Raw genomic sequence first — 14,876 nt, forward strand, 5'->3', positions numbered from 1 at the left:
GGACACCGATGGAAAGCAGCATGCACTCAGCTTAAAAGATATATTTAGAGGTAATAACCCAATGAGCTGCATTATTGACTATTTTTGGGATGTGACAAGATGTACTCCTAAAAATAATATGGTGACAAATTATTTGCACAGATCGTCTGTGGAAGTGTGGACAACAGCTCTATTTCTCTCTCCCACACACACCGACGGGAGCAGACGCAGCAGTCTCACAGAGCCACACACACGGTTCGTGATCCCCAGAGGTTATCTCAAACTGGGAATCTGATGCAATAGTTAGTAACATCCCTGCAGACCGCCGCAGCCCGTACCTCCAGGATTCATCTGCACGGGCCACATGAAGCCGACAGAGGATAGAGCAAAGCCCCAGCAGCTAATCACCTGTAGCTAAGGGGAAATGGTAGTTTCTTCAGTGTGATGTTTATGCACGTACACCTTTATTCTTAGCACTGTAAGAGATCTGTCAATCTGACTGGAGGCTGAATGGAACCATGGTTATAACAGCCATTCAGTAGAAACTACAGAGAGATGAAAGTGCCTTTGAGAACCTTCCTCATCGAGTCCATTTTTTTTTTTCATTTTCCTGAAACTTCTCACTTCTGCTTTCGACAAGATCAGCCGCGACCCTTTATAGAGCCTTGTGGTGAGGCTGTCGAATTCAGAAATAGCCTCCATGGTCAGTGTACATGTGTGAGAACGATTGTTCACATTGTGAACCTTAATAGCTACATTCTTATCTGCGTCTCAACAGAACGAGGGTTGCACCTTCATCGTCTCACCGACCCCCGCAACCTCCAACAGAACAATAAGGCCTCTGTAGCAACAGTCACACACCTTAAGTATGTCAGGGTGTTTGCAGTCCGGCAGCGGTAGCCTATATTAATAACTACATTATATAGTGAATATTAAACATCTTAAATCAAGCATATAGCTATACCTGACAAGTATTAAACATTTTTATTACATGGTCGCAATAGGTGTAGGTTTCAGACCTTGTAAAGTAAGTGGATGCAATGAAAAAAAAAAGTGCATCCCTGGTATGTTTGGCAACAGTCAGACAGTCTGAGGAGTTGCAGCGAGAATAAAAGGGCTTTTCTACAATGAATAGAGGTGAGCTGAGGTGGTTACTGCTGCTGCAAATTCCTGAAAAGTTTGCTGTAATGTATGCAACTGCCATGGTCTCATTTTGCACAGGAACCATTTGAACCTTGAGGAGTCACATTTGATTAAAAATATATTATGTTATTTAATGCATCTTCCTTTATCGGCTTTTGCATTTGAAGCGAGTGGACAATCCCACAGTTATAGTAATCCTTTAATCACTCCATGAGGACAGCAGCCGTACGAATTAGGCTAATCTGACAGAAGACTGCAGAGGTTTCGTCATCATATCAGGGTATAAAAATGCACGTTTTCATCTTGACGATACATTTTGGAACTTTAGCAATTTTTTTTGGGGTGTAACTTTCACTTTATTAATATAAATGCAATGCACTTAAAAGGGTGTTTGATGAGGTGATGATGGGAAGATATAAAAAAGTTTGGAAGCCCTTTGTTCAGCCCCGGTGTTTTTGTGTTTGTTCAGTGAGCTCAGCCTGCATGTGGCGGCGGCATGTCCACGCATTGTTCCCGAGGATCCAGGAGAAAAAGTCCATTGTTGTTGGGAACTTTTTAATCTGGGGATTTAAAGCACATCACATGCTCAGACTGGGCAGCGGGGCGCGCAACAGGCGAAACCACCGCAAACAGCGGCCGTGTGGGAAGGAGAGCGTTCATCCTGGAGGGACACACGACTACTTTGAATAGTGTGTGTGTGTGTGTGCGGTGCCAGCGCACTTTATGGGAGTGTAGGATCGCCGGGGAGATTGTTTTCGAAGCGGATGCAAAGTTTTTACGCGCTGGAACCAGATTCTGGACCAAGATGACGCACAAGTACAGCCAGCGGTCCCTCATCGTCCTGTCTCTGCTGGGGATTTTATCCGCCATCATGTCGGTGCTGTCGGTCATTTTGATTTTCCAGCTCCAGTCGCAGCAGGCGTCGGTGAAGGAGTCTCCCCCCTCCACCTCGGCGGTCATCCCGGCCCATGTGTGGGCTGTGCTGCTGCCGGTGTCCACGGTGCTGTCCGCCCTGTCCCTCACCCTGAACCTCAGCTCCGTGTCGGTGTGTCTCCTGCACAGCTACTTCTCCACTGAGGTCTGCAGAGGAGAGCAGGACACCGACAGGTATTCACCTCCATCACCTGACAGACAGACTGCACCTGCAGCTGCGGCGGCCATTACTTCACTTTACTTATTAGTATTAGTATTACTTAGACAGATAGTTCCGGCCACTCCTGATGGGCTGCGTCACGTTTAAAGGCTTTAACACACCTGGGACCTCACTACACTTACAGTATCAATACGCACAGGAGAATCACCATTCCTTTGTCTGTACGTTTTAAAATAACAAATCAATTAATTTTTTTATCATTTAGAAGTTAAATGCTTAATTCATCATTTAATAATAATAATAATAATAATAATAGTAATTACAGGCTACTAATTAATAGTAAGAATGATAGTTTTGTGTCTGGTGGCAAAGGTAAGCAAGCTCTTGAAAGACATTTTTCTCTTTCCCTTGAATAAACTTTATTCAACAAAATCTTTAAAAATAAAACATGACTAGGAAAGAAGACAGCAATGAACATCATTCAGTCCACAATGGTGGCGATAACATTACAGTGCCATAACATGAGACAAATAAATGAGGAACCGACTGAAAAAACTGGAGAGGACAGGAACTTTGGATCAACATTATGATTATTATTCAATTATCATATTCTATCAATCTTTAGTTTTTTTTACTTCTTCACTGATGCCACTGTTACAGCCTTAAAATGCTTCATTTTAGCATCTGCCATTGTTACTTGGAGCCACAGTCGCTACTCTTTGGCCAAAAGTTACATAATTTCACTTTAACAATGACCTTTCACATGCCTTGAAACCAATATACAATCTAACGTTTCTGTAATAAATAATAAACATGGTGCAAATTAAAATACTTATTATAAAAGTCTTAAAGAGACACAACTTTATCACAAATTTTGTGGCTGTAGTTTGAGGTGAATGGGTTTGCTTTAAAACCTCCCCCTTCCAACACACATGTATTTGGACATTTAAATTGAAATACAGAGCAGAGCAAAACAATACTTCATCTCTTATGGGTTTGTAATTTCTAGTCTTTGATTGTAAGTGTACAACACTGTTGCTTTTAGTGGAAATCAGCATTTAATCTGTTTAGTATGTTTCTCCTGCTCCTTTAATTGTTCCCCTGTAAACCTCAGCCTTATCTAAGTTCAACTGTATTAAGTTTCATTAAAAGAAAACACGGCCTCAGAAGCATAAAAGCCCTCATGTGTCAGAGTGCAGAGGCCCGCACTGCAATGTTGTTGGTCGACCCCCACCTCACAACCCCCGTGAATCCCATCCAAACAATGGCCTTCCTCTCATTATGCACCCAGTGCACGGCCTCTAGCCGGTCCTTTCCCACGTCGGTATACAAATCCAAAAGTATGGCCCTCGACCTCCCCACTGACAGAGGGGACACTCCAAGAAAATGTGAATAGCAATGAGCTACACAAATCATTAAGTAACATACCCAAATAATCAATTGAATGTTTTAGGGCTCACACTTCTGATATGACGACTTATTGGGGGAGAAATAAAAAGGAGCAAGAGAAGTTTGATTATATGGCAAAGAAGGTGCAAAAAAAACTAAAACTAAATATTCATTCTAAAAACTAAAATGTTTAAGTGTACACATACTGCATCTGAAGCATGACATAAACTATATGACATTTCTTTCAACAGAGCAGACTGGTTCCTCTTGGACAGCAGAGCTGTGCGACATGTGGCTATTGGACTCTTCTGCCTGGGGGTCTCTGTCTACTTAGCAGGTAAGAACAAAACTGAATGAATAATGGGATTCTTATGTTTTTAAAGTCTGAATTCTCTCTTGAAGAACATTTTTGCACAATCTGACATGAACATATTCTTAGACACTGAAACACGAGTTGGAGCTGGGAACCTGTTGCTGCCTTCTAGCACACTTTTGTGTGTTTTCAATGTGAATGTGTTTTAAGCTTTTATAATTTATATGCAGGCTACTCACAGTATGTAGCCATCAACAATAAACAAAAAAAGAAAAACAAAACTAAAATCTAGCGTCCAAGACACTGGCATTACTGTTGATTTTCAACAGCAGAAGCAAAAACAGCTCTGCTGCTTTCTCTCTGGTCCGTCCAGCCAGTCCAGAGAGAACAATGCATTCTTTGAGCAGCGTCCATGACTTAAGTGTTTTTAATGCTGAACCTGGCAGCGCTGTGGTGCTCTGTTCCACTCAGCGGCTTGTACTATGGGGCCAGTGGAGGCAGTCACTCCATTGTGATGAGGAGGTGTCGTCCTTATGACCCCACATTAGCCACAATCATGAGGTACCAGAGCTGTAGAAAGCAAAACTGCCTGCTCAGGAAGTCACGTCACATCCCAGAGTTGTGCTTTTCTCCACCTTCCTTTGGTGCGCCAGAGTCAATGGTCCTTTTCCTGCCAAAAAACAGAAAATATCAGATGTGAACACTCTGCCTCTTAAATGACATTTATACAAAATTAAACACGTTTTTGTGATTCCAAACTCCCAAAAATGTGCCTATTAAGACTTGAGCAGGAAGCTGGGGTTTAGTTAGAAAATAACTTTCACAATCTGCTTTGAGTATAGTTATTTAGCTGATTACAGATTAACATTGTTTGCCCAAAATAGAGGGAGGTATTTAACCCTATGTCTGTGAATATAAATTATCTGATTTTCGCCTTCCTCTTCCTCTGCAGCAATGTCCATTTTCATGCTCCTGATATTTGAGGTGGAAACAGGCATTGCCAGTGCTTGTGTCCTCTCTTCAGGGATCCTAGTCCTGCTGGTCATTGTAATCCACTCTCTGGTCAAAGCTTCCCGAAGTTCTAAACGCTATCAAGGCGACCACCTCGACACCCTCTACCAGAACGACCATGGGAGCAGCAGCACGCCTGTATCTCGTCCCTGTGAGCTCAAAATTGGCGTGGACAAACCACGGATGCACCGCACCCAGTCTCACCTCCAACATCAGTTCGCCTACCCTCAATTGGGCCACCCGAGACAGCAAGAACAATACCAGCCGCAGCAGCAGTACTCCCCTGCTCAAGGCTCACAGGGACATGCTAGCGACAAAGATGGCTACAGCAGCAGTGGCAGCGGTCCCCGGATGCACAGGACCCTGTCGACTGAATCAGGTTTGTTGCAGGCCCAGGCAAAACCCTGGAATGGGGTCAACAACGAGATGAGGAGTGTCCTTGCACGCAAGTCTGGGATTTCTGCAAAAGACTCTACCCTTGTTTGACAGTAAGGAAGCTCACCCTCTGATTTAACAATATGATTTAAGACACTGGTGACTTTCATGTACAATTTTTCAAAAGGGGAATGTGAACACAAGAGTCATCTCAAACAGACGAAGAACTTTCAATCTGTATTATAAACACATGTTTATTCTGATTGATTACAGACAACATGCGACTGAGATTGAAAAAAATATACTTCACTATTATCAACTGATTTCTCATGCTGGTATTAGAATTTGTTGAAAAACATATTGAGCATATTTTGTATAATTTGAAGTATTTTGTATCTTTGAACTTGATTTAAATTCATTGCGATTATGTAAATACTTTATTTTGCTGTATATTGTAGCTTTTGCCAAATATCTGTCCACAATGTGCAGATGTGTTTTGTTTTTGTCTTAAATCAAATATGTAAAATATAATTCAATTTCAAAGTAGAATGATTTTTGCATTTAAATAAGACATTAAAACAATGTTCACGAAATCTGAAAAGGTCGTTTTACTGCATGTTTGACTTTCTGGCTGACAAAATGTCTCGCATTGAAATATAGGCCTAAGTTTGATCTTGTCATGTCTGGAGGAACTACTAACCTTGAACACCTCTGTTCAGAGGTCATGAGGAAGAGGGTGGGGCATGTAGAGCAGAGACAAGGGGACTGGGAGGGGGGGTCACATCATGACAGCTGCATGCAAGTGTCATTGGGAGGGGAAAAAGGCACAGACAAACACAACAGAAAATATGAAGCTCCCATTAACTACAAAGAGTTCAGAACAGGCCTGAAGAATACTTTGCAGCTATTGGGGGGATAAAGTGCAAATAAACAAGTCATAATAGCAGATGTCCCAAAATATCAACAAAAATAAATTATTATAAAATATTGATTAGATAATACGAACAGAAAAAAAGGTTATACAGGAACAAAGCTATGATGTGGAATAAAGAATGAAGTGGACATTTTTGTAGGGGTGGACGATCCGGCAAAGACTTATTTTCTACAAGTGTGTGACTTTTTTATCCATTGACGGTAATTGTGTTTGTGACTATGTTTGGTCTGCAAAGATAACTGTGCATGAAAACCACCTTTGAAGATAACCACCCGTTTGGCAAAGTGAGCAAAGCACTGATATTATCGAGGCACTTGGAGAGATTGTGCGCATTTTGTAGAAATAGGTGTTTTGTAGAGATATGTATTATTACTGCTGTCATATATCATCAAGGTTTCAAATATTCACACACACCGAAACCTCTACACTCTGGAGAACACCGTGTCTGTGTATTCTCAATGGTCACTGCTGCCTCCTACCTGCGTCCTTGAGAGTTGTTTATCTGTTCCTTCAAGCTGATGGCTTGACGGAGGAGGCTATCAATGTTTTTGAAATACATGCTGCTGTTGGTCATGCTCTTCACGGCACTGCAGAAAACAGAAGATCAAGTTAAGCATTAACAGTCATGGGAGTGGGCCAGTGGGATTCTGGAAATATGTTCTGTGCGTCTTCTCACCTGCACGCGTACTCCACAGTGTAGATGGCTCCTTGACTCTGCTCCTCCCAGCTCTGCATATCTGTCTGCGTGGGAAGTGACACAAAGTAAAAGTTACAAAAAATCCCACCAAGGTGAGATGGAAAATCCCATCATACTGCTAGTTGTGGCCTTTGGGTTTGATTCACATGACCTAGTTATATTCAGGAAACAGTCAGTTCTCATAGACAATGTGTCAGATTTGGGAAAAAGAGCTGAGTGACTTTGCTGAATCATTATGGCCAGATGAAGCACTGTGTGACCCAGCAACGTGCATGCTCTCATTTAACAGTGGGAAACACACTGACAGTGGTCTGAGAAGGGACAACCCACGAACAAAGGGTATCCTGTCTGGTCCAAAGCAACAGAAGAGCTAAAGTGCTACAAGTTGTAGAAATCTTACAACATGGTTATGACAGGTATTTGTCAGAACACACAGTGCATGAAACCCTGATGCGTATCATAATTTTTTATGATCATTAGTGTACATTTGACGTAAAGTTTGCATCCTGGTAAAAAAAGAACACAAAAGGTAAATTGTACATCGGTCTTCAGAAATCTATAGCTTACAAAGTACTATTCTCAGCTTTTTACTCACTGTACAAATTACAGCAAAAACACTCAACACACAGGTATACGGCTTCCAGGCTGAAAGCTACTAGACAACTATTTCAGCATCAAACACAAAAGACTTTGAAGCTTGAAAAGAAGAAAGAGACTTATACCAGCAAAGATACCTCTTGAATATTATAACTGGATATTGTTGAATTGTACATATACAGTAGGAAAAGCACAGATGTAAATAATAAAATAATGATTGATGAACTCCATTCTGTTGCTTCAGTTTTAGGGTCCTGGTGTTGTACTGTCTGACTCAGTGACACACTCGTGTTGAGACTTAACTGGGACCAGAGCCACTGTTAATGTTAAAGGTAAAACCTTTGCTTTTGCTTCTGTGAGGAGTCAAAGTATCTTGTGAAAATGTCAGTGACAAGAAGAGACAATAAAGGGGAAAATATAATTCATACGCTATATATCTTTATTAGTGTCCTCCTCAGTTTTATGTATTTAAATAACATGTGAAATTAAGAAGAGGGTCAACAGGCTTTTAAAGGTTCAGTGTGTATAATATAGTGACATCTAGTGGTGAAGTTGCATGTTGCAGCTGAATCCCCCTCACCTCACCCTCCAAGCATGACAGAGAACCTCTAGCCTTCAAGTGTCATAAAAACTCAAAAGGTGTATAGTTTGTCCAGTCTGGGCTACTGTAGAAAAAAACATGACCTGCTCCTGATGTAAACGTAAAGTATTTAAATATAAAGAGATCCCATTCTACAACAATTTGTACAATTTAGATGATCACACACTAGTGAAATCATCACTCTGATTATAGCCAATCGACCACCTAAACCTAACACACTGGACCTTTAAGGGTGTTTCAGTCTGCACCAGTGTGAATGGGTGGAAACCTCCATTACCTTGTGCTGCACCAGTTCAGGCAGCGACCTCCTCACGTGCTCCTGCAGTCGGTACAGAGCCACGGACGGCTCGTTGGCCAGCACGTACATGCTCTCTGTGAACTTGTCAGTCACTGCAGGGTCAAACACACACATAGACAACACGACATTAGACACAACACAGGGAAACGTCAGGCATCAGGGGGGACAGGGATAAGAGACGCTCGGCTCAACACAATCCTAGTGGTGCAGCGTTAGCTTAACGGCTAAGGCGAGCTAACGACTACTAGCATGGCTGCGAGGTGACAATGAGGTAAGCGACATGCTGATGCTAATAGATACAGCTGGTATTTACCCCGTCTGACTTTCAGCTGCATCTCCTGGTCCTCCATAGTGAACGGCGATGGTCCCAGTGACAAACTGACAGCAAACCAGCGCGAGCGGTGTCAGCTGACTCCTGCTCCTTCCGTGTTTTTGTTGTCATGTGTCACACTCCAATATTTCCGGACAGAAATAGCGATTGGGAAACAAACCCGATGTTCCCCCACAGAAACACGGTGGCACACGGGACCGATTCAAACGGGTTCGCGTCTCTTTGTGTCGACTAACCGATTGAGTTTAATAGCGAATCAACTGATTGATAAGCAGTGAACGGTGGAACCACTCCGATGACCAGCGGGAACCCACCGCGCGATCTGAAATGATTTACTTTCAGGAAGTTAGCGCAAATGAGACCGTGATGCTGGAGGTGGTGAGAGAATGATATAGATATATATATGCTCTGTAAACACACGAGTTCTACTTGTCTTGTTGGCAGCACAGCACGTAATCATCTGTGTCTTGTTTCTATTGCAGTGATCATGGAGGCCAGAGGTGAAGATGAGGCTGCAGATGTGAGAAATACACGTAACTCTGATGCATGTCCCTGCGACTCCACAGATGACAGGTCCTATGGTATAAGTGCCCTTCGAGTTTTGTATCTAAATATAGAAGTTATATATTATAAAAACTTGAATATAAGTTTCCTATAGTGTCTTTTTAAGCCACCTCATATTTAAAAGAATTTAACGGTGAATGTCTTGCTTCCGCCCACATGGCTGGTGTCTCCAGAGATCATGGATGTGGATGAAGACGATTTGTTCAGGCACTCCACCACTTTGACCAACAAACAGCGTGGGAATGAGGTCACCGTGCGTCCAGCGACGTTAGACTGTAAGCACAGGCACCGGTGCTCTGATGGTGAAGGGCTGAGAAAACTTTGCATTGTCATGACTCGCATCATTTATTTCCACCAGCTCTGTCCATACACCAGCTGGCAGCTCAAGGCGAGGTTTCACAAGTGGCTGCACACCTGAGTAAAGGTGAGGAGGCTGGGAATCGTCCAACAAGCAGAACAACACAATGCACCAGTATTAGGCCGTATAAAATGACTTCTGTTGGCCCGTGACCTTTCCATTTTGCAGACATTTCACTGCTCAGCAAGCAGGACGAACGGGGCTTCACTCCTCTGATGTGGGCAGCAGCGTTTGGAGAGAAAGCAGTGGTGGATTTTCTCTTGGAAAAGGTTAGAAGTAAGCAACTGATGACTAGTTAGAGATGCACATCATTAAGACCGAATGTCCCATCTCACTAATGTATTTTTTTTTTTTTTTTAAGGGGGCAGACCCCAAAACAATAGCAAGGGAGCGAGAGAGTGCCCTGACACTGGCCAGCTCTGGAGGTTACGTGGACATCGTCGAGTCTCTTCTCAGACATGGAGTCGACATCAACACTTACGACTGGGTAAAGTCATGAATTTCTTTTGTCACATGACAAGAAAAACCTGTAAGATTTATTTGTAAACATTGAAGTATAACTACAGTTTGATTTTATTTTTAATGAACACTCGTGTATTTTGATGTCAGAATGGTGGAACTCCTCTTCTCTATGCTGTACGAGGGAACCACATCAAATGTGTGGAGGTGCTCTTAGGTACGTTGCATGTCTACAAGTCATGATGCTTTCAAGCAAACTCAGGGTGTCAATTTCAATTTAAGACTTTTTAAGATCATTTCAATACCAACTGAAATCTAATTTAGGACCCAATACACATAAACTGAGAATATACTTGTACCAAGTTAAAACATTTATGTCCATTAGATTCCACTGCTTTCAACACAAAAGACAGATTGCCTCTTGAGCTCTTCCAGGCACCATCTTTAACCACCATAAACTAGTGAGTAGGCTGACTAGAAAGGCATTAGCTCACTGCATAAACACAACCAGAAACAGATGAACAACACAGCGCATACCAGAACTCTAATTCTTCTTCAGTCTGGCAGAGTAGAGAAAGTTTAGAGGTGACGTGTCTAATAATTAAGAGCCAGAATTTCAGACAGCCTTATTTTGTAAAACTGAATCTAAAGCATCAAACTTGAAGGACCCGCAGTCACCCTGAAATAATATTTTTAAATTTACTCTTTCAGCCAAGGGAGCAGACATGACCATTGAGTCCGACTCTGGGTACAGCCCAACGGCCTTAGCTGTTGCGCTCGGACACAAAAAGAGTATGTATTGTCTTTATACCTGACAAATCCAAGAGATTACTGTAAACAGAAGTTTTGCTGCAGCGAATTAACATTTTCATATCCTTTGTTTCCTAGTTCAGAAAGTGTTGGAGGACCATATTCTGAAACTCTACAAGCCAACACCAACAGCAACATGACAGGAATTTAAATAAATGAAACAGTTGATCTCAGATGACTTAGACCTCTGTTACAACTTATTGTAATAGACTATTACATATGCAGAGACATTTACACTTAGTAAGCTGCATTTGAATTTATAAAGCATTTATTCCATGTATGTGCATTACCCTGTGTGCAGTGGGTGAAGGACAGCAAAAAATGACTGTAAACAAGTTTTAATAAAAATGTATTTTTATACCGTTTGTTCTGCTGGAATGTCGCTTCAGTAAAAAGGCACAATATTGATACAGTTTACAAGTGAATACAAGTGCGTTTATGGTCACAGCAGAGCCACTTAATCTGCAATTAAAACTCTGGTTCAGACTCCACGCCAAGCCTCCTCTCTTTGAGTGACGAAGAGCGATTGCCTGACGGATTCCTGAAAGCGACCCATTCCAAAAAAGGCCTCATTCACATCAGCTGAGGAGTTGGCAGTGCAGATGACATGTTTCCCAAGTGCCACCACACCATCTCGTGCCCTGTACTTTACCCAGGGGTCATTTCCTGTCTCATGAAGGGGTTGAAAAAATGGTCATGAAGCCTTTTCCCCCAGGATGTCCAAGGAGTAAACAATTATTCTCCCAAAAAAGTCGGCACTATTCTCAAATATTATTTTTACTTTGGCCACTGCAGGAGCCTCCTGTATGGGAAAGCTGTGGGTGTGGAGTTAAGAACAAGATAAGTGTGGTAATAATGAAAAGCAGGTCCAGGAAAATATTATCAGATACTTAATATGAACCTAGAAAAGCAACAGGAACAAGAGTGACAGGTACAGCTGGAACTGCTGTAATAACCCTGGTCGAACAGCATTAATTTTACGTTAGTATGCATTTAAAAGAAAAGCAACACTCATTTGGCTGATACAGCAGCTGTGTTTAGACTCAAATATGCTGTAATAAATACATCATGCATGGTAAATTACAGATAATTCAAATGTAATATCTATTTCAACAAATAAAGAGAGCAGCTCTTCAAATTTAGTTTTTCTAATTTCCGCTGCAATGTGTGCCAAGTAACCACTCAAATCTCCCCTGATGAACACTGTGTAATAAGAATAAAGGATATCTGAAGGGAGTTGTTGTCTTCTGGGTAAAACTGGCCGATCACTGTGATGTCTCCATCTTTTGGGCAACCTACAGAAAGCACAAGTGGAAAATCATTAACATTGACTTAGAAAACACTTGCAATAGCAAACACTGAGATGTCACATCATCTGTGACGGGGTTTATCAAAAGGGAAATGTAGTCTCTGGGCGTTTTTTACCTTCTAGTCGGCATGTTTTTGCTGTGAAGCCTCCCTGGAACTGGACCTTTAACTCAGACACCCGGACAGACTGCGGGAACTCCAGAGACACCCACTGACATTCACCCTGCAGAAGATATCATTCCTATAATGACTTCCTAGCTGCTTTCAGACGTGCACTGAACTCTGCAGATCCTCTGTATATTCTCCAGAGGAGGTGCATGTGTGAACGCAAATGTCCGAGGGAAAAGATATGCAGTTTGTGCGGACTTTCTCCAACTGGCCTCCTGGTATAATCTGTAGAAATTCAGGAGAATTCGATGTGTGGACAGATTCACCGCGAGAGAGTGGGGGTGGGGTTAATGAAGCTTCTGAGATGCGACAGACGCAAAAATTTAATAAACAAAAAGAAAAAAGTGAAAGAGCGTCATACACGTAGAAAACACAGATGAAGATGTCAAGAGGGTTTGTGGTGATAAGAGCTGACGCCGGTGTCTGTGTGTTGTAAAGAAAATCACGTGATCTCAACAGTTAATACAACTGCTCCTGTCTCTGTCTGCTGCACCCGGCTGCTCCACCTCTCGCCTGAATAATGTGGAGGATTTGTTGCTCGTTATCTTGTGTATCTCTATTCCATACTATATAAATTGTAAATCAGGGTTTGGGGTATGTTGTGTGTTTACACTGAAAAAGTAACACAGTGAAGTCAAAACAGGAGGTACTACTGGGTACTAAAGACACTCTGATATGACTGCAACTATTCCCCCCTACAATGTAATAAAAAATCTCAATCTAATAGAGCAGGGTATTAGAGAATATCAATATATATAACTCCATCAATAGTAGTAAAAGAAAAGTCCAATATAAACCAATATTGTGGAAGCACAGTGAGGAGGTATAAAACATATTTGATCTGGTTCTGATTTGTAAAATGCTTTGCTGTTCATCAAGTGTCTCTCTGCTCATAATAAAGCGTTTAAAACCACAACGTTCACTCGGGAGTAAAATCTGACTTTAAACTTAAAAGAAAGATGAAGATGAAATGTGAGATTTATCATATTAATAATAATGATATCAACTAAAAAATGAACATTTTTTATCTTGAGTATTGTATCGTTTAGGAAAAAACAACGAAGTATCTGAAGACTTACCAGCTGCAATAATAGAAAACCATAACAGGCAGCAAATAGTACATGCTGTGCAAAGTACAAGGTATAAAGTAGTGTATGTAGTATATGTAGACAGAGCAGCAGTAGTTTTACCTGGTCTGAGTTCCAACATGTCTCTTCATTACTGTCAAACAGGAACTTCTTTCCAAACTGCTTCACATCTCTGTTCAGCACAGTGCTCACCCTGGAGAGAGCACAACAACAACAACACACCAGCTGTTAGCTACACATCTGCTAGCTTCCCTTACACAGCGCAACAACACGTGTACAGCTTAGTACGTGTTGTCATGACAGCTACGTCCCTAACGTGCAAGTCTTCATGAATACACTTGATTTAATGACAGTGTACCTGCTCTGTGTTTCTGTGCATATCACCGATGAAGCCATGTCACCCTGCTTAAATCACACACTGCCGTCAAGCGACGCGGCCACGAGGTGGTTTTTTTGCGACAGTGACGTGCATGTGCAGCTGTTTTATTTCCAGCCACAAGATGGGGGTCTCGTACCGCGGGAACAAGGGAAGAAGGTCCACTGTGAAGGTAAACAATTTATCATTTTTAGCCAAGCTCTCAACTGCTGTAGACTAGAGTTGAAAGCATGTGTGTGTGTGTGTGTGTGTGTGTGTGTGTCATGGCTGTAGAGAGGCGGTGCACGTGCTGACCTCCACCTGTGTGTGTGTGTAGCTGCAGGTGGTTCAGTCCTCTTGTCTGCATGAGCCACACAGATCACATAAGGATCGATCAGGAAGAGAAGGGCTGCACGGACTAAAGGTGAATCGATCAGAGAAACACTGCCCTCCTTTAAAATGGAACATGCAGAACAACAGAGGAAGTCCAGTGCAGGATGTTTTTATATACAGTCTGTGGATGTAACATGTGCGTTCAGGTGAATCCGTGCTGGGCTCTGTTGACTGTTGTGTTATTGATTCACAGCAGATTGGATCTTAAAAGAATCCAAGAACAGAGCTTTACTGCTTTTACTAGAGAGCACAGTTCTGTTTCATAAACCTGGGAAGCAATATGACAGGGTGTGTGTGTGTGTGTGTGTGTGTGTGTGTGTGTGTGTGTGTGTGTGTGTGTGTGTGTGTGTGTGTGTGTGTGTGTGTGTGTGTGTGTGTGTGTGTGTGTGTGTCTCTCTCTCTCTCAGACTACCTTTGGGACAAATTTCAGACTTAGGTCCTATTAGTTGCAGACAGCTTCTCTAATTAGGGGGGACAAGCTGGTCTGTGGTTAAGGTTAGTGTAAAGGGTTATGGAAATTAATGCAAATGTGTGTTATGTCCCCAAAAGTGACCTGTGACTGTGTGTGTGTGTGTGTGTGTGTCTGCTTGATTTTGGACTTTTTCCAGTACA

At 42.1% G+C, this 14,876-nt stretch overlaps 4 protein-coding genes across 6 annotated transcripts; 2 read left to right on the plus strand and 2 right to left on the minus strand.

Annotated features, from left to right (window-relative positions):
- Window positions 1-1,455: 1,455 nt before the first annotated feature.
- On the plus strand, window positions 1,456-6,765 carry tmem221 (transmembrane protein 221). The gene is made up of 3 exons (XM_047343134.1): window positions 1,456-2,229; window positions 3,856-3,941; window positions 4,870-6,765. The coding sequence occupies exons 1-3, from the start codon at window positions 1,928-1,930 to the stop codon at window positions 5,412-5,414; spliced, it is 933 nt and encodes a 310-aa protein (XP_047199090.1). The 5' UTR covers window positions 1,456-1,927; the 3' UTR covers window positions 5,415-6,765.
- On the minus strand, window positions 2,610-8,896 carry borcs8 (BLOC-1 related complex subunit 8). Of its 2 annotated transcripts, XM_047343138.1 has the most exons (6): window positions 8,744-8,896; window positions 8,410-8,522; window positions 6,914-6,978; window positions 6,717-6,824; window positions 6,004-6,095; window positions 2,610-4,587 (listed from the first exon to the last, which is right to left on the minus strand). In XM_047343138.1, exons 1-5 carry the CDS (start codon window positions 8,778-8,780, stop codon window positions 6,026-6,028), a joined length of 393 nt encoding a protein of 130 aa, XP_047199094.1. In that variant the 5' UTR covers window positions 8,781-8,896; the 3' UTR covers window positions 2,610-4,587; window positions 6,004-6,025. The 2 variants fall into 2 exon arrangements, with proteins under 2 accessions (XP_047199094.1, XP_047199095.1); XM_047343139.1 differs by lacking the exon at window positions 6,004-6,095.
- On the plus strand, window positions 8,874-11,317 carry rfxank (regulatory factor X-associated ankyrin-containing protein). 2 transcript variants are annotated; one of them, XM_047343136.1, is made up of 9 exons: window positions 8,874-9,136; window positions 9,244-9,342; window positions 9,499-9,600; window positions 9,684-9,749; window positions 9,852-9,952; window positions 10,045-10,170; window positions 10,293-10,359; window positions 10,854-10,934; window positions 11,031-11,317. In XM_047343136.1, exons 2-9 carry the CDS (start codon window positions 9,249-9,251, stop codon window positions 11,090-11,092), a joined length of 699 nt encoding a protein of 232 aa, XP_047199092.1. In that variant the 5' UTR covers window positions 8,874-9,136; window positions 9,244-9,248; the 3' UTR covers window positions 11,093-11,317. The 2 variants fall into 2 exon arrangements, with proteins under 2 accessions (XP_047199092.1, XP_047199091.1); XM_047343135.1 differs by having other exon boundaries at window positions 8,875-9,139.
- LOC124854767 (nuclear receptor 2C2-associated protein) lies at window positions 11,289-13,967 on the minus strand. Its single transcript, XM_047343137.1, has 5 exons — window positions 13,875-13,967; window positions 13,619-13,709; window positions 12,378-12,483; window positions 12,180-12,247; window positions 11,289-11,769 (listed from the first exon to the last, which is right to left on the minus strand). Exons 1-5 carry the CDS (start codon window positions 13,910-13,912, stop codon window positions 11,647-11,649), a joined length of 426 nt encoding a protein of 141 aa, XP_047199093.1. The 5' UTR covers window positions 13,913-13,967; the 3' UTR covers window positions 11,289-11,646.
- Window positions 13,968-14,876: the final 909 nt, after the last annotated feature.

Source organism: Hippoglossus stenolepis, chromosome 14 (genome assembly GCF_022539355.2).
Source record: "Hippoglossus stenolepis isolate QCI-W04-F060 chromosome 14, HSTE1.2, whole genome shotgun sequence".
NCBI classification, from domain to species: Eukaryota; Metazoa; Chordata; class Actinopteri; order Pleuronectiformes; family Pleuronectidae; genus Hippoglossus; species Hippoglossus stenolepis.